Source organism: Gracilinanus agilis, chromosome 6 (genome assembly GCF_016433145.1).
Source record: "Gracilinanus agilis isolate LMUSP501 chromosome 6, AgileGrace, whole genome shotgun sequence".
NCBI classification, from domain to species: Eukaryota; Metazoa; Chordata; class Mammalia; order Didelphimorphia; family Didelphidae; genus Gracilinanus; species Gracilinanus agilis.
Genome location: NC_058135.1, coordinates 283,872,990 through 283,887,292, shown reverse-complemented (window position 1 = coordinate 283,887,292; position 14,303 = coordinate 283,872,990). Strand labels below are relative to the sequence as shown.

General features: G+C 39.9%; 1 protein-coding gene across 1 annotated transcript; it reads right to left on the bottom strand.

Moving 5' to 3' along the window:
- Positions 1-252: 252 nt before the first annotated feature.
- LOC123251639 (membrane-spanning 4-domains subfamily A member 8-like) lies at positions 253-12,100 on the bottom strand. Its single transcript, XM_044680946.1, has 7 exons — positions 12,028-12,100; positions 11,795-11,946; positions 8,090-8,212; positions 5,539-5,598; positions 2,293-2,442; positions 522-635; positions 253-369 (listed from the first exon to the last, which is right to left on the bottom strand). Exons 1-7 carry the CDS (start codon positions 12,098-12,100, stop codon positions 253-255), a joined length of 789 nt encoding a protein of 262 aa, XP_044536881.1.
- Between the last annotated feature and the right edge of the window lie 2,203 nt (positions 12,101-14,303).

Genomic DNA, 14,303 nt, shown 5'->3' with positions numbered 1-14,303 from the left:
ATGAGACAGGGAAGAATTGCGTGAGAATGCAGTGGAAAAGGACAGCAGGAGAGGGCTGCACATCAGTCTGTACAATCTTGTCTCTTCTTTGGCCCTTGATCCAAAGGCCAAACTGAGGTACCACTACCAGGACACACATGGGGAAAAAACCTCCTTCAACAGATCAGCAGGAAAGATGGAAATAGGTTGGGGAAATTCAGGAGAGCCTGAGAGGTTGCATTTCTTCCAGGCACAGTTTCCCTTTAGGCTGGATTATTGTTGACTGTTGACTTCATTTGAATAAACTAAAGAATTGGCTGCTGGTTGAGGGACACCTGTTGGAGGTGCCATGTGAGTCCCAGGAACAGGTACAGCCACAGCTACAGCTACCTGAAATAGAGAAGAAGGAAGGAATATTAGGTGATCTTCTTTATACCCTGGGTGGTTCTTGTAGGTCTTTCTCTTGGTTACTCTATGGAATAAGAGAAGGAGAAGCAGAAGAAATCATTGCTGAGACTGGGAGAACCCCAGCACTCACTCACCTGGTTGCTCTGGGACCTGGTTGCTAGGCACCCGGCATGAGAAGAAAACACGCTGATGACAACCTCCAGGGCAGAAAAGATGCATAACACGGCTGAGATCCCCATTCCTGAAGCCTGAAAGCAGAACATTTTAGGGAGCAATATATTAAAATTAGAGGGCTGGACAATCTGGCCTGAGGTCCTGCCCTGAAGCTGAATAGTAATAGTGGTTTGTTCACCACATTTGTTGAGTGATGTTGGACTCTTTAGGACCCCATTTCGAGTTTTCTTGGGAAAGATACAGAAATGGTTTGCCACTTCCTTCTCCTGCTCATTTTACAGAGGAGAAAACTGAGGCCAACAGCTTTAAGAGTCTTGCCTAGAGTCACTCAGCTAGTTGGGTATCTGGGGCTGGATTTAAACTCAGAAAATGAGTCTTCTTGACTGCAGGATGAATGTTTCATCCATTGCTTTAATTTAAATAGTCCTTTGAGATTTACACGCCACCTTTTTAGCTCATTTGATTCTCACCACAATCCTGGAGGCAGATAAGTTTATGATCCTGTCATATGGAGAGAGAGCTTGCTAGCTGTTTAGGTGCTGATAAAATACTTTCCTTTTTCATCTTCACCTGCCCAGCTCAAAGGCTGTGTCCTCCAGGAAGCCTTCCTTCATTCTCCTCATTAAGAAACCATCTTTTCTCCTTCAGATGTTGAATGAACTTGGTTTTCTCTTACTTTCCTCTTGAATGCTTTTCCACTCTATTGTTAACATATTCAGGGACTTTGGGCCTCAGTTTCCTAGGATTATAAATAGAGAACTGGAAGAAGCTTTGGACATTTCCTGGTCCAACCTCATTTTACAAATGATGGAACTGAGGCCCAGGGAAAGGAAAAAAACTTGCTCAGGGTCACAGTGGTGAGTGGGCAGTTGAGTCAGGATTCAAACCCAGGTTCTCTGACTCCAAGGCAAGGGCTCACGTCCCTGCATCAAATTAGGTCTCAGTTTCCTTATCTGTAAATTGGGGGGGGGGTTAGATAAGGTGATGGTATAGTTTAGGAGTTCTCGATTTTTATATCACAGACTCCTCACGATCAAGTTTTTAAATTCCCCCAATATACAAGGTGACAAAAGAAACCAATCATATTGGAATTAGGTTATTAGTTATTATAAATATTTGAATTATGAATGAAATATTTTTAAAAGTAAGTTCATGAGTCCCAGGTTAAGGACCCTTGGTAGAGTAAGGTTGGATTTGGAGGCAAAAGCTTATGTTATTAAATCTGGGATCTGCCCTTTGTCACGTCTGTGACTTTGGGTACTCCCTAGAAAATGAGGCAGCTAAGCAATGTAGTGCAGAGTGCTGGATTTCAAGCCAGGAAGACCCGAGTTCAAGTCCTACTTCAGACACTAGCTATGTGATCTCAGACAAGTCATTTACCTTCTGTGGACTTGCATTTCCACATCAGTAAAATGGGTAAAATAATGGCACCTACTCTGCCAGATTGTTGTGAAGATTAAATGAGATAATATTTTTAAGCGCTTTGCAAATCTCTTGGTGCTAAGTAAATGCTAGATATTAGAATTTTAAAGAATACTAAAATAAATTAGATGAAATTTATAATACATTATAATATGTGTATTATAATATGTATATTATATTATGATGTATCATATAANTGTCCTAGCTCACACTGAGGAAATAATGCCAGGGAACTCTCCATCCTGATGGACTTTATAACAGTTAGTTCCAGCGGAGGTTATCGTGTTTTGAGAAAATCATGATACTTACCACACCTGAATAGTAGTAGTAGTAATAGTAGTTGCTAGAGTCGAAGTAAGAATACCTTCCCAAATTGATACAGAAATCTGTGATTAGAAGGATGAAACCCACAGCTGAGAAGATGGCACTGACAATATTCATTCCTATACTTCCATTTATCTGAAAAAAATGCAAAGGGAGTCATGTGAAAAGAGAATTAGGATGTATGAAAGAAAAGGGAGAGACAGGCAGACAGACAGACAGAGACAGAGAAGGGTTGTTGTTCAAGGACCAATGGCATTACAGTGATGTCTTTACTTGCGAGAGAATTGGATTTAAGTGAGGCAGTTACACAAAGTCATCAGCTTCACTCTCTCTTGCAGAGTCATCAAAGTCCAGTGGCAAGACAAATTTCAGGATGACTAAGGGTGGCCTGGAGAAAGTGGATGATTAAGACATCTTCAATGTCTAACCAAACTCCAAGCTTTCCACAGCACCTGCTTCAGCCACTTTCATGGCCCTTGAAACAAATTGTTTTCATTTTCCCCTTACACTAGGGAAGTCTTCACATGCCTGAAGTAGGCAGCATCCCTAATTCATCAGCTAGTTTGAGTTCTATTGGTTACCCTCAATGTGCTTTAGCCTGTCTCCTATGATGGTTTTATGAGTTATGGTAACTGCACATGCCACATATTTTTGGAACCACAGTTGAAGTAGACACCAAAAGTAGCTGAAAAGGCTCTGCAAGCCCTCATCTCAGAGGTTCTAGTCTTCCCTAAGCACCCTGGACACTCCAGCAAAGCCGGTCAGGTGCCTTAATTCATGTCAATATAGTGAGTCCTCAGAACTGGGGAGGAGTGGGAAGCACCAGGATACCCAAGAAGGCTTGAATCAGCCCAGTTTGGAAAGGGAACAAGTAAAAATTTCCTTACAATGCAGCAGTGAGATCAGGCCCACAAGTCATCCCTTCCTTTGCAATCTTGGAAAATTGGTAGATACAGTTTTCCAAAAGAGATAGATAGACAGACAGAGAGACAGAAAGACAGATAGATAGAAAGATATATATATATATGTCCATATATATATATGTGTGTGTGTGTATATATATAGATATAGATATAGATATAGATATAGATAGATACATAGATAGATACATAGAGACAGTCTAGAGAAAGCATGACTTAGCAGCTTGGACAAAAAAAGATATTGGAGGTTGGTTGAATTTAAAGATCCATGTGAGTCCAAAATGTGGCATGGGAGCCCCACATGCCAATTCTAATCTTAAACTGCACTGAGAGGGGTCATGCCCAGAATGGAGGAGGTGATGGTCCCAGTCCTCTTCTCCCTGAGATCTGTAGTGTTAGGTCCAGCCCTGGGTGCTAGGAAAGGCATTGAAAATCAATGAGAATTCAGCAGGTCTGGAGAAGAACAACCAGCATGATGTTGTGACTGAGGATCCTTTGAAAAGACGGTTGGTTGTAGGAACTCTATCCTTGGGTGGGACAGGATAGCTTATTCAAATATTTGAAGAGTTGACATGTGCAAAGCAGATTAAGCTTGTTCTGCTTGTCCCTAGAGGGCAGAACTATGAGTGATAGATGCAGTTGCATGGAGGTTGACTTTGTCTCTATTTAATGAAAAACTTCCTGACAAGTAGCACTGCTTTAAATTATAAATGAGCTACCATAAGAAGTAGAGGATTCAGGGCAGCTAGATGGCTTTGTGGATGGAGAGCCAGACCTAGAGACAAGAGGTCTTGGGTTCAAATGTGGCCTCATGTACTTCCTGGCTGGGTGACCCTGGGAAAGTCATTTAAGTCCCATTGCCCAGCCCTTATACTTTTCTGCCTTGGATTCAATACAGAAGACTGATTCTGAGATAGAAGGTAAAGATTAAAAAAAAAAACTAAAGGATTGCTGATCCCTCAAGATTTCCTATTGGAAACTGGATGGTCCTCCTTGGGGATACCAAAGATAAGATTTCCTTGTTGAGGCTAGTTTGGACCAATTGACCTCCAAAGGTGCTTCCAACCCTGATGCCACGTCATTCTTCAGGGAGGAATGTCATGGGATACAGCTCAAATGTTAGGGTGGGAATATGTGCATGTGCTTGTGGGAGAGAATGTGCACATCCTGTGGGAGAGGACGTGGGCACCAGTGAGAGTGTGTATGGGAGCAGGTGAGGATGGGTGCACAGGTACGTATACATGCAAAAGTTGGATAATATGTGGAGAGGTTAGTCAGTGTCTATGTACATATGATAGCCTATGGGTGTGTGCAAGGACATGTGTAGGAAGGAAGATCTGTGATGTGTGTCTGAAGGAGAATGTTTTTTTGTCTTCCACATAGTAAGTGTTTTTTAAAAATCCTTTCCTTTCATTTTAGAATCAATACTGTGTATTGGCTCCAAAGTCAAAGAGCAGTAAGGGCTAAGCAATAAAAGTGAGCTGACTTCTCCAGGGTCACACAGCTAGGAAGTATCAGAGGCCAAACTTGAACCCAGGACCTCCTGTCTCTAAGCTTAGTTCTCAATCCACTGGCCACTTAATGGATGTTTTTTTTTTTAATAAAAAATTGTTGGGGCAGCTGGGTAGCTCAGTGGATTGAGAGTCAGGCCTAGAGATGGGAGGTCCTAGGTTCAAATCTGGCCTCAGACACGAAAGTTGTGTGACCCTGGGCAAGTCACTTGACCCCCATTGCCCACCCTTACCACTCTTCCACCTAGGAGCTAATACACAGAAGTTAAGGGTTTAAAAAATACACAAAAAACATCTGTTGAATTGTATGGAAGGTCTCTTTAAAAATGGAGAGTCTCACATTCTAGGAGTAGATTGAGGAACTTCTGGATGGAATGGAAACCCTTTGAAGACAGAAATAATGTTTTATTTTGTTTTTTATGCTCTCAGTGCCAAGCACAGTCCCTGGCACAAAGTAGGCACTTGCAGATTGAACATGTATGTATCTGTGGATGCGTGTCTCATTGTATCTGGAGGAGGGCATGACTGCATGCACATATGACTTTTCACAAGCGCTCATATGTATCTCCATCCTAACATATGCACACCTGTAGCCATATAGACATTCTACCCAGGTGATTGGCTGAATGAATGAAAAGTATTTGTTAAACATCTTCAGTGTGCCAAGCGCCAAGCCCAGCAAGTATATGTATGTGAGTAGTAGCCCTTCCCTCTCCCCACAGCCCTCCTCCCAGGTCATTTCCCAACCTTTGCAGGCTATCCAAATGATCCCCAAGTGGATTCAGGATGGTCTGACTTACTTTGCAAGAAGTGATTGGTGGCTTCTGGGCTATCACAGAAAGAGTTCCAGAAATGATGAACTGGTTGAAAAGAAAGAAGCCAAGTTAGTCAGAGGGCAGAGGGTAAATGATGCCCCCTTCTTAAATCCCTCTAGATGTGAAGATACAGGGGAGCAAGGGGAGGGGGTAATCTTTGTTGTCACCCTTTTTCTTTAGTCACCAAAGAAGACACCCAGTTGTAATGGCCCCAGGTTTTTTTTTATCAAGAAGGACCAAGAAAGATGGACTATGGGGCAGCTAGTGGCTCAGTGGTTTGAGAGTTGCCTAGAGATGGGATGTCCTAGGTTCAAATCTGGCCTCAGACAATTCCTAGTTGTTTGACCCTGGGCAAGTCACTTCAACCCCATTGTCTAGCCCATATAACTCTTCTGCTTGGGAATAAATACATATTATTGATGCAAAGATGGAAGGTAAGGGATTAAAAAAAAGGTGGACTAGTTGCCCTGCCCTATCCTCCCTCTACAAAAAACTCCACTCCTCATTTCATTCCTTCTTCAGTGCCTTTTGATGCTTTACTTTTTTCAGCCAGAGGAGAAGGTAGATGACTGCATCACCTAGCTATCCCTTCCTGGATATAGTCCTTGCATGTCCTTTTCCACCATAGCATGGAGAGTCAGACTGGAGTCTACCTAGCTCCCAAACATCTACTTGAAGGGGCTGGGTGGAGGCAGTGCTTTAGCCTGTGTTTTATTTGCTTCAGAGTATTTGGAAAGATTCAGAGGAATGGCTTCTTGTTCAATTTTTATCCAGATGTTCCTAAGACATCAAGGTAATTTCTTTAGCTATTTCTTTAGCCTTTCTTCTCTCCATATCTGTCCTCCTCTCTGACTAAATGGTAAGAGGATCATCTCAGGAGTCAGAGGACCTCAGTTTGAATCTGGATTCTTTTTTTCTTTAATTAATTAATTTAGAATATTTTTCCATGTTTATATGATTCATGTTTCTTCCCTCCTCTCCTCCCTCCCCCACCTGGAGCTGTTGAGCAATTCCACTGGGTTTTTACATGTATCATTGTTCAAAATCTATTTCCATATTATTAATATTTACAATAGAGTGATCATTTAAAGTCAACACCCTCAATCATATTCCTATAAAACTAAGTGATTAATCATATTTTTTTCTTCTGCATTTCTACTCCCACAGTTCTTTCTCTGGATGTGGATAGCATCTTTCTTATAAGTCCCTTAGAATTGTCCTGGATCATTGCATTGCTGCTAATAGAGAAGTTCATTATGTTTGATTGGGCCATAATGTTTCATTCTCTATGTACAATGTTCTCCTGGTTCTGCTCCTTTTGCTCTTGAATCTGGATTTCTATCTGTTACTATTCTGTTACTATTCATGTAACCTTGGATATCATTTAATCTCACTTAGTCTCAGTTTCCTCATCAGACTCTATCTATAAACCTATGATTTTGCTCTTTCCTCAGATTCCATGTCTCCTTCCCATTTCCTCCTATCCCCCTTTTCCCCTAAGGTGACCAGAAATTAGGACCAGTGCTGGGGACTTTGCTTGGGAGGCTTGAGGAGTCACCTAGGAGGGAGAGGAGCAAAGAGATTCAGTGCCTGGTGTGTGAGTTGTGCTGGAAAATGATGAATGAAACTTGGAGAGGGGAGATCTCTGCAATGTAGGCTTCTTGAGGGTGTGTACTATGTTCTATATTGTCTTTAGCTCTAAGTGCTTAAAAATGGGTATGGAATGAAAGTTTATTGGGTGGTAATAGGAAGAAGAAATGTTAAAGCTGAAAACAGAGAGGCAGAAAGAAAGTGAGATAGAGATAGAGACAGAGAAAGAGAGAGAACCGAAAAAGGAAGGATAGACAATGAGATGAAAGAGAATAGAAATCCCTTAAAAAAAGTTACATAACTGATGCAAAGTGAAGTGAGCAGAACCAGGATAATACTGTATGTATACAGTAACAGAAATAGTCTATGATGATCAACTATGAAGGACTAAACCATTATCAGCAAAGCAAGTCTCCAAGATATCCACCAGGGACTCATGATGAGTCTGAAGCAGATCAAAGCAGGACATTTTCCACTTTATTTCCTTCATTAATTTTTTTATTATATGTGAAATATGCGTCTTTTGTCACAGCATAAGCAAGATGGAAATATGTACTGCATGAAGGCACTGGTATAACCTGTCTCAGACTATTTACTGTCTGAGGGTGGAGGAGAAAGGGAGAGAATCTGAATTGTAAAATGCCAGAAAACAACTGTCTAAAATTGTTCCTATATGTGATTAAAAAATAAATTTTAAGACAAAAAATGTATTAGCCATTTGTGTTGTGCAGGACATTGTGCAGAACCTTGAAGATACAAAAGTAATTATGTTTCCTTTGACTTTTGGTCACATAGCTTAGGACCCAAATGGAATCCTCTCTTTCACTCTTCCCTCAGCTAACTTTTTCGGTATCCTCTAGCTTTTTGTAGGGCCCTATTGGTACACAATTCTTCCATATGACAATGATTTTTATTTACTGATATTTGACAATAGCAATTTACTTACTGAAATTCCTCCCCAGTAGGGGTATCCTCCCCAAAAAGAGATTGAAATGTGTCCCCCAATTATTGAAGTCACCAGAACACTCCCAAAACCGATGTGCAACAATCCAATCAGGATCTGTATGGCCTGTAGGGGAGAACACAATTTTCAGATTCAGAAGATAGATTTCATTTAGTTGAAATTAGCATCTTGGGTCTTTGATACCCTTCCTCCTCCAACTCCATCAAACAGGATGTCTTCCCAGGAGAAGTTCCTCAATTCTAATCTCATGCTGCTGCTAACTCAAGCCAAGCACACCTCCCTCAGGCTTCTCCTACCCCAGGGCTGGAGTGTGGAGTATGGAACTCCTTCCAAAGCCTTTCTTTATAGGGGAAGATTAGGCTTAAAGCTCATTCTGTTTTGAATCTGTTATTCTGCCTGGTTTTAACTCCAGTGGAATGAGATATCCTTGGCCAGTTAGCCTCTTGCTTTTCTGTCTCTTGGGTGTGCTCTTTTCCCATTAGATTGTAAGCTCTTTGAGGGCAGGGCCTATCTTTTTCTTTAGTACCCTTTTCACTTAGCATGGTGCGCAGTACAAAATGGTCCTGTAATAAATGTTTATTCAACTGAAATGAATATTGTCCCTTTCAGGTTAGACATCTCATCCTCAGTCAATGAAGAAACATTTACTAAGTATCTTTTATGACATGAGGACTATGTTAGGCCCTGAAAATAGAAAGAAAAAAACGAAAGTCTTTGTCATAAAAAGTTTATCTTCTATAGACAAGAATCATATATGGAAGTATCTAAAAGTGTAAATGTAAATAAAATAAAAAATATTTATTGTAATGAATAATAAAATAATTTATATTGTATTTAATTGCACTATATGTCATAATGATTTATATCATAGTAATTACATTACAAATTATAATAATTTTTAAAATAATTATTATCATAGATTTAAATAAAATTAAGCATTATGGGGCAGTTCGGTAGCACACTGCATAGAGTGCCAGATCTGGAGCCAGGAAGACCTGGGTTCAAATTTGACCTCAAACTGTGATCATAGGCAAGTAACTTACCGCCCTTTCCCTAGTCCTTACTGCACTTCTGCCTTGGAATCAGTACTCTGTATCAGTTCTAAGAAGATAAGATTTTAAAAAGATAAATATGAGATAGTCTTGTGAGTGTGACACTAGAAGATCTGGAATTCTGATCCACTGAGAGGAGCAGGAAATGACATAGGAGGTGGGCCTTGGGTGGGCTTTGTAAGAATTGAGGATTCTTAGAGGTGGTGAGGAAAGAGTACATTCTGGACATGGGCACAGCCTATGCAAAGGCATGAAGATAGGAGATTAAGTTTCATGTTTGAGGAACAGGAAGAAATATAGTTTTTCCGTTCTGTTTTGTATATGAAGGCAGTTATGGAGCCTACAAAAGGTAGGTTGTAACCAGAATGGGAAAGGCTTCAAATGCCAAGCAAAGCAGTCTGAATTTGATCCTAGAGATAATAGAGAGTCACTAATCTTTATTGAGCAAGGGAGTGACACAACCAGACCTTTAGTTCAGGAATATCAAGTCACCATTTATGTGGATGACAGTTTGAAGAGGGTTGAAATTGTAGAAAGAGACAATCATTAGGAGGCTATTGCAACAGTGTGGATGTGAGATAATAAGAGTTGCAAATAGGGTAGTAGTCTTGGGGAGGGAAGGAAGTGGGGAGGCAGTTGAGAAATGTAGGGGTAGAATTGACAAGACTGGAAAACTCAGACACTTCCTGGTCATGTTACCCTGGATGAGTCATTTAACCCGATTTACCTAGTTCTTACCATTCTGTTTTAGAGTTGTTACTAAGACAGAAAGTAAGAGTCTAAAAATAAATGAATAGATTCAATTTAATTTAATCCCTAAAAGACTTGAAAACTAATTGGATATGGATGGTGAAGGAGAGTAAGTAAGCCTTCTGGTAAAAATGCGATCTGTGGATTTCTACCTCTTTGTGTTAGTTCTAGTTTCTTCTATGTGTCCCTAGCTGTTGTCTTTAATTGCTACCCTTCAGAAGAAAACTGTGTTTGGACAACTGAATGAATTTCCTGATTAGAACAAGACAGAAAAATGGCAGGTGGGTATAGGAGGAGTCAGTGGGGTTTATAGTAGAAAAAGACCTGGATTTTGGAGTCAGGAAAGAACCAAATTCAAATCCTATCTTAAAAAACTGATGAGTTGTGTGGCCCTGAGAAAATCATTGAATCTCCTTTAGCATTAGTTTTGTCATCTGTAAAATGAGCACATAGGACTGACTTCAGAGGCATATTTCTGTGTTTTGAATGATATAAAGACATAAAGTGCTTTGCAAATCTTATAGTGTTATATAAATGTTTAGCCATTATTAATATACATCCTCTGATCTCACAGTTGAGGAAACTGAAGCCCAGACATATTAAGTGACTTCCCCAAGATCAGAAAAACCTCAGAGGTGATGTATGAGCACACATTTTCTGACTTTAGAATGAATGTTGTGTGCATGTACCAGTCTGCCTCCCATATAACTATTTACTGCCAAATGCCTCATGATAAATCTGGGGCTCATGAAGTGTTTCAGGGCTACACTTGCAAGTAGTTGGTCAGTCTGGCCCAGAATCTAGGATGGACCTAACTCTACTGGAGTAATCCAGCCCTAAAGTTTCTGTTTTGGAAGGATCCTGCCAAGGAGACATTAGAAGTAGAGAGTAAAGATCTCAGGCAGCTGGTCTCTGGCTGGCCCTGATGGTTTCTATCCTGTGGCTGCTGTCCCACGGACAGTTCCATGGTGCTGAACATGGAAATTGCATAGCCTGATTTTGACCTGATGGAAGCAAAGACTACCTTATTGTTAGAAGAAAAGTAAAATGGATGGGGTGGGTGATGCAAAAGTAACAAGGGCCCAAAGAGTATCTAACTTGTCTTGGTGTTTATTAGGTTTGCCAGGAAGGGAGCCCTATTTTCATGGGCAGGGACTCTCCAAAGTGAGTTTTTATGGCATTTATTTTATGTGCTTAAAACACAAAGGAGACAGGAGACTTCAGGCAAAAGGGGATTGAGAAGGAATACTGTAAGAGCTGGCTAATTAGATCAGATACACATGATCTAAGTGGTCAAGCAGATTTCTGGGATTAGGGAACCTTTGCAGTCTTCCAGAAAAGATGATATGACAAGACAGCATTCTTGAGAAGGTGTCATGGGAAAAAAAGAGTGTGTCAAGGAGGGCCTCTGATTGGTGAGCTAAAATGTAACATAAAATGGAGGGTGTTGTGCTATTTGTAATCCACAGCTGCCTCAGGATATAGGAAATTGTTTTCATTCACTGGACTATTTCATGAGTCTGAAAGACTTATTATTGGGAGTGCTATAGAAAGATTTCTTCTCCATATCTGGGTTCCACTAAGTGACCTGGGTTCCATTAGGTGGTTGGCCCCTTTCAGATTTCAGTATCTGCTATCCTGCTATTCCTTTGCTTGGGGGTTGATGGAAAAGTCACACCAGTAGGCATGACCCCATCAAGCCAACTGTGGCACCCAGCACTGATTTAGTTTCTACCATATGAATGGTATGCTACTTACTCTTAAATTCCCAGATGAGCTGCTCATCAGTAGGTCTGATTTCAGTGACTCTCTGTGCCTCTGTTTTGCATCCTTTAGATTATCAACAGTGTGCATTCATTGGTACTAAAAAAGAAAATCAACTTACCCCGAAGACTTTGCCATCATTCGAAACTTTTGATTCGCTACGCCCATTTCCATTTGGTATGACCATTTGGGGTTGGTAAACAGGATACAGCTGAACTTGAGGTTGGTTATTAGGGTACGGAGGTGTAGGTTGGTTAGTAGGGTATGGAGGTATAGGTTGGTTAGTAGGGTATGGAGGTATGGGTTGGTTAGTAGGGTATGGAGGTATGGGTTGGTTACTAAGGTTTGGAGGTCCAGAAGATATCATAGAAGAGTCAGTGCTGGGAGGCACCTGGAACATGTTGTCAATTTCTGGATTTGATGTCATTGTGTTTAAGGTTCTAGAAAAACACAAGAAAGGTCATTTTACTCAGTGAGGAGTAAAATCAATCATTAATTTTAAAGATTTTTGACCTATATGTGCTAATCTATGATTAATCAACAATTGAAATGTGTTACATGGTTGTGCATACGTTATATATTTGAAATTTGTGACTATACTGGAGTGGGGTATTCTATAGGTGTTAATAGTCACTTAAGAGGCATTTTGGACAGTGTGAAGAACCTGGAGTCAGGAACAACTGGATTGGGTCTGGCCACAAACACTTACCAGGGATGGAACTCTGTCTCCCTCAGGATGCTTGTCTGTCAAATGAAGAGAATAATGGTACTTATTTCCAAGGCTTATTGTGAGCATAAAAAGGGATGCTTGCAGAGTGCTTTGGAAACTCTAAAGGGCTACATAATTGCTACCTATTATTATTTTCCTCATTTATAAGGGAAGTAAAATGTGTCTGAGGGGTGAAACGATTTGCCACCATCACCCTGCAATGAGTGAGTTTCAGAGATTGAATTCAAACCCAGGGCGTCCTTACTTCAGGTCCCAAATTTCTTCAATTTCACTATGGTTCCTTCAATTAAGATTAAAGGGGCTTCTAGGCAACTCAGAGAATAAAGCGCCAGGCATAGAGATGGGAATCCTAGTTTCAAATCTGGCCTCAGACAATCCTGTGTAACCCTGGCAATTCAGTTAATCCTCATTGCCTAGCCCTTACTGCTTTTCTGACTTGGAACCAATATCCAGTATTGATGCTGCGATGGAAAGTCAAGGTTTAAAAAAATGCAAACTTTCCACACAAAATTAGATCTAAACAATTGGAAAAGCATTAGTTGCACATGGATAGGATGAGTTAACATAATAAAAATGACCATCCTACCCAAATTAATTTACTTATTCAGAGCCATATCTATCAAACTGTCAAGAAACTTTTATTGAATTAGAAAAAAAATATAACAAAGTTGATTTGGAAGAACAAAAGATAAAAAATATCAAGGGAAATAATAACAAAATGTGAAGGATAGGGTCCTAGGTGTACCAGATCTTAAACTGTACTATAAAGCAGTGATCATCAAAACAATAGGGAGTGGCTAAGACACAGGAGTGAGGATCAATGAAATAGACTTGGGGTAAATGTCCTCAGCGAGATAGTATACAATAAACCCAAAGATCTCAGCTTTTGGGACAAGAACCCACTATGACAAAAATTGCTAGGAAAATTGGAAAACAGTATGGGAGAGATTAAGTCCATATCAACACCTCACATACTATACCAATAAAAAATAAATTCAGAATGGTTAAATGACTTAAATATAAAGAATGAAACTATAAGTAAATTAGGTGAACATAGAAGAGTATTCCTGTCAGATCTATGAGAAAGGAAAGAATTTACGACCAAGGAAGAAATAGAGAATACTACAAAATGCAAGATGAATAATTTTGATTACATTAAATTAAAAAAAGATTTTGTACAAACAAAACCAATGCAACCAAAATTAGAAGGGAGACAACAAATTGGGAAAAAATCTTTTTTACAAAAAACTCTGACAAAGGTCTAATTTCTCATATATATAAGGAACTAACTCAATTGTGTAGAAAATCAAGCCATTCGCCATTTGATAAATGGGCAAAGGACATGAATAGGCACTTTTTAGATAAAGAAATCAAAACTATCAATAAGTACATGAAAACATATTTTAAATCTCTTATAATTAGAGAAATGCAAATCAAAACAACTTTGAGGTACCACCTCACACAGCAGATTGACTAATATGACAGGAAAGGAAAGCAATAAATGTTGGAGGGGATGTGGCAAAATTGGGACACTAATGCATTGATGGTGGAATTGTGAATGGATACAACCATTATGGAAGGTAATTTGGAATTATGCTCAAAGGACTTTAAATGACTGACTGACTGCCCTTTGATCCAGCCATACCACTGCTAGGTTTATACCCCCAAAGAGATAATAAGGAAAAATACATGTACAAAAATATTTATAGCCACGCTCTTTGTGGTGGCAGAGAACTGGAAAATGAGGGGCTGTCCATCAATTGGGCAATGGCTGAAAAAATTGTGGTATCTGTTGGTGATTGAATACTATTGTGCTAAAAGGAATAATGAACTGGAGGAATTCCATGTGAATTAGAACAACCTCTAGGAATTGGTGCAGAGTGAAAGAAACAGGACCAGG

Coding starts and splice junctions, on each gene's coding strand:
- LOC123251639 (XM_044680946.1), bottom strand. CDS start 12,100: ATGACATCAAATCCAGAAATTGACAACATGTTCCAGGTGCCTCCCAGC. Junction 11,947..12,027: donor CTCTTCTATGATATCTTCTG/GACCTCCAAACC, acceptor CTAACCAACCTA/TACCTCCATACCCTACTAAC. Junction 8,213..11,794: donor ATGATGGCAAAGTCTTCGGG/GTAAGTTGATTT, acceptor TCTCCCCTACAG/GCCATACAGATCCTGATTGG.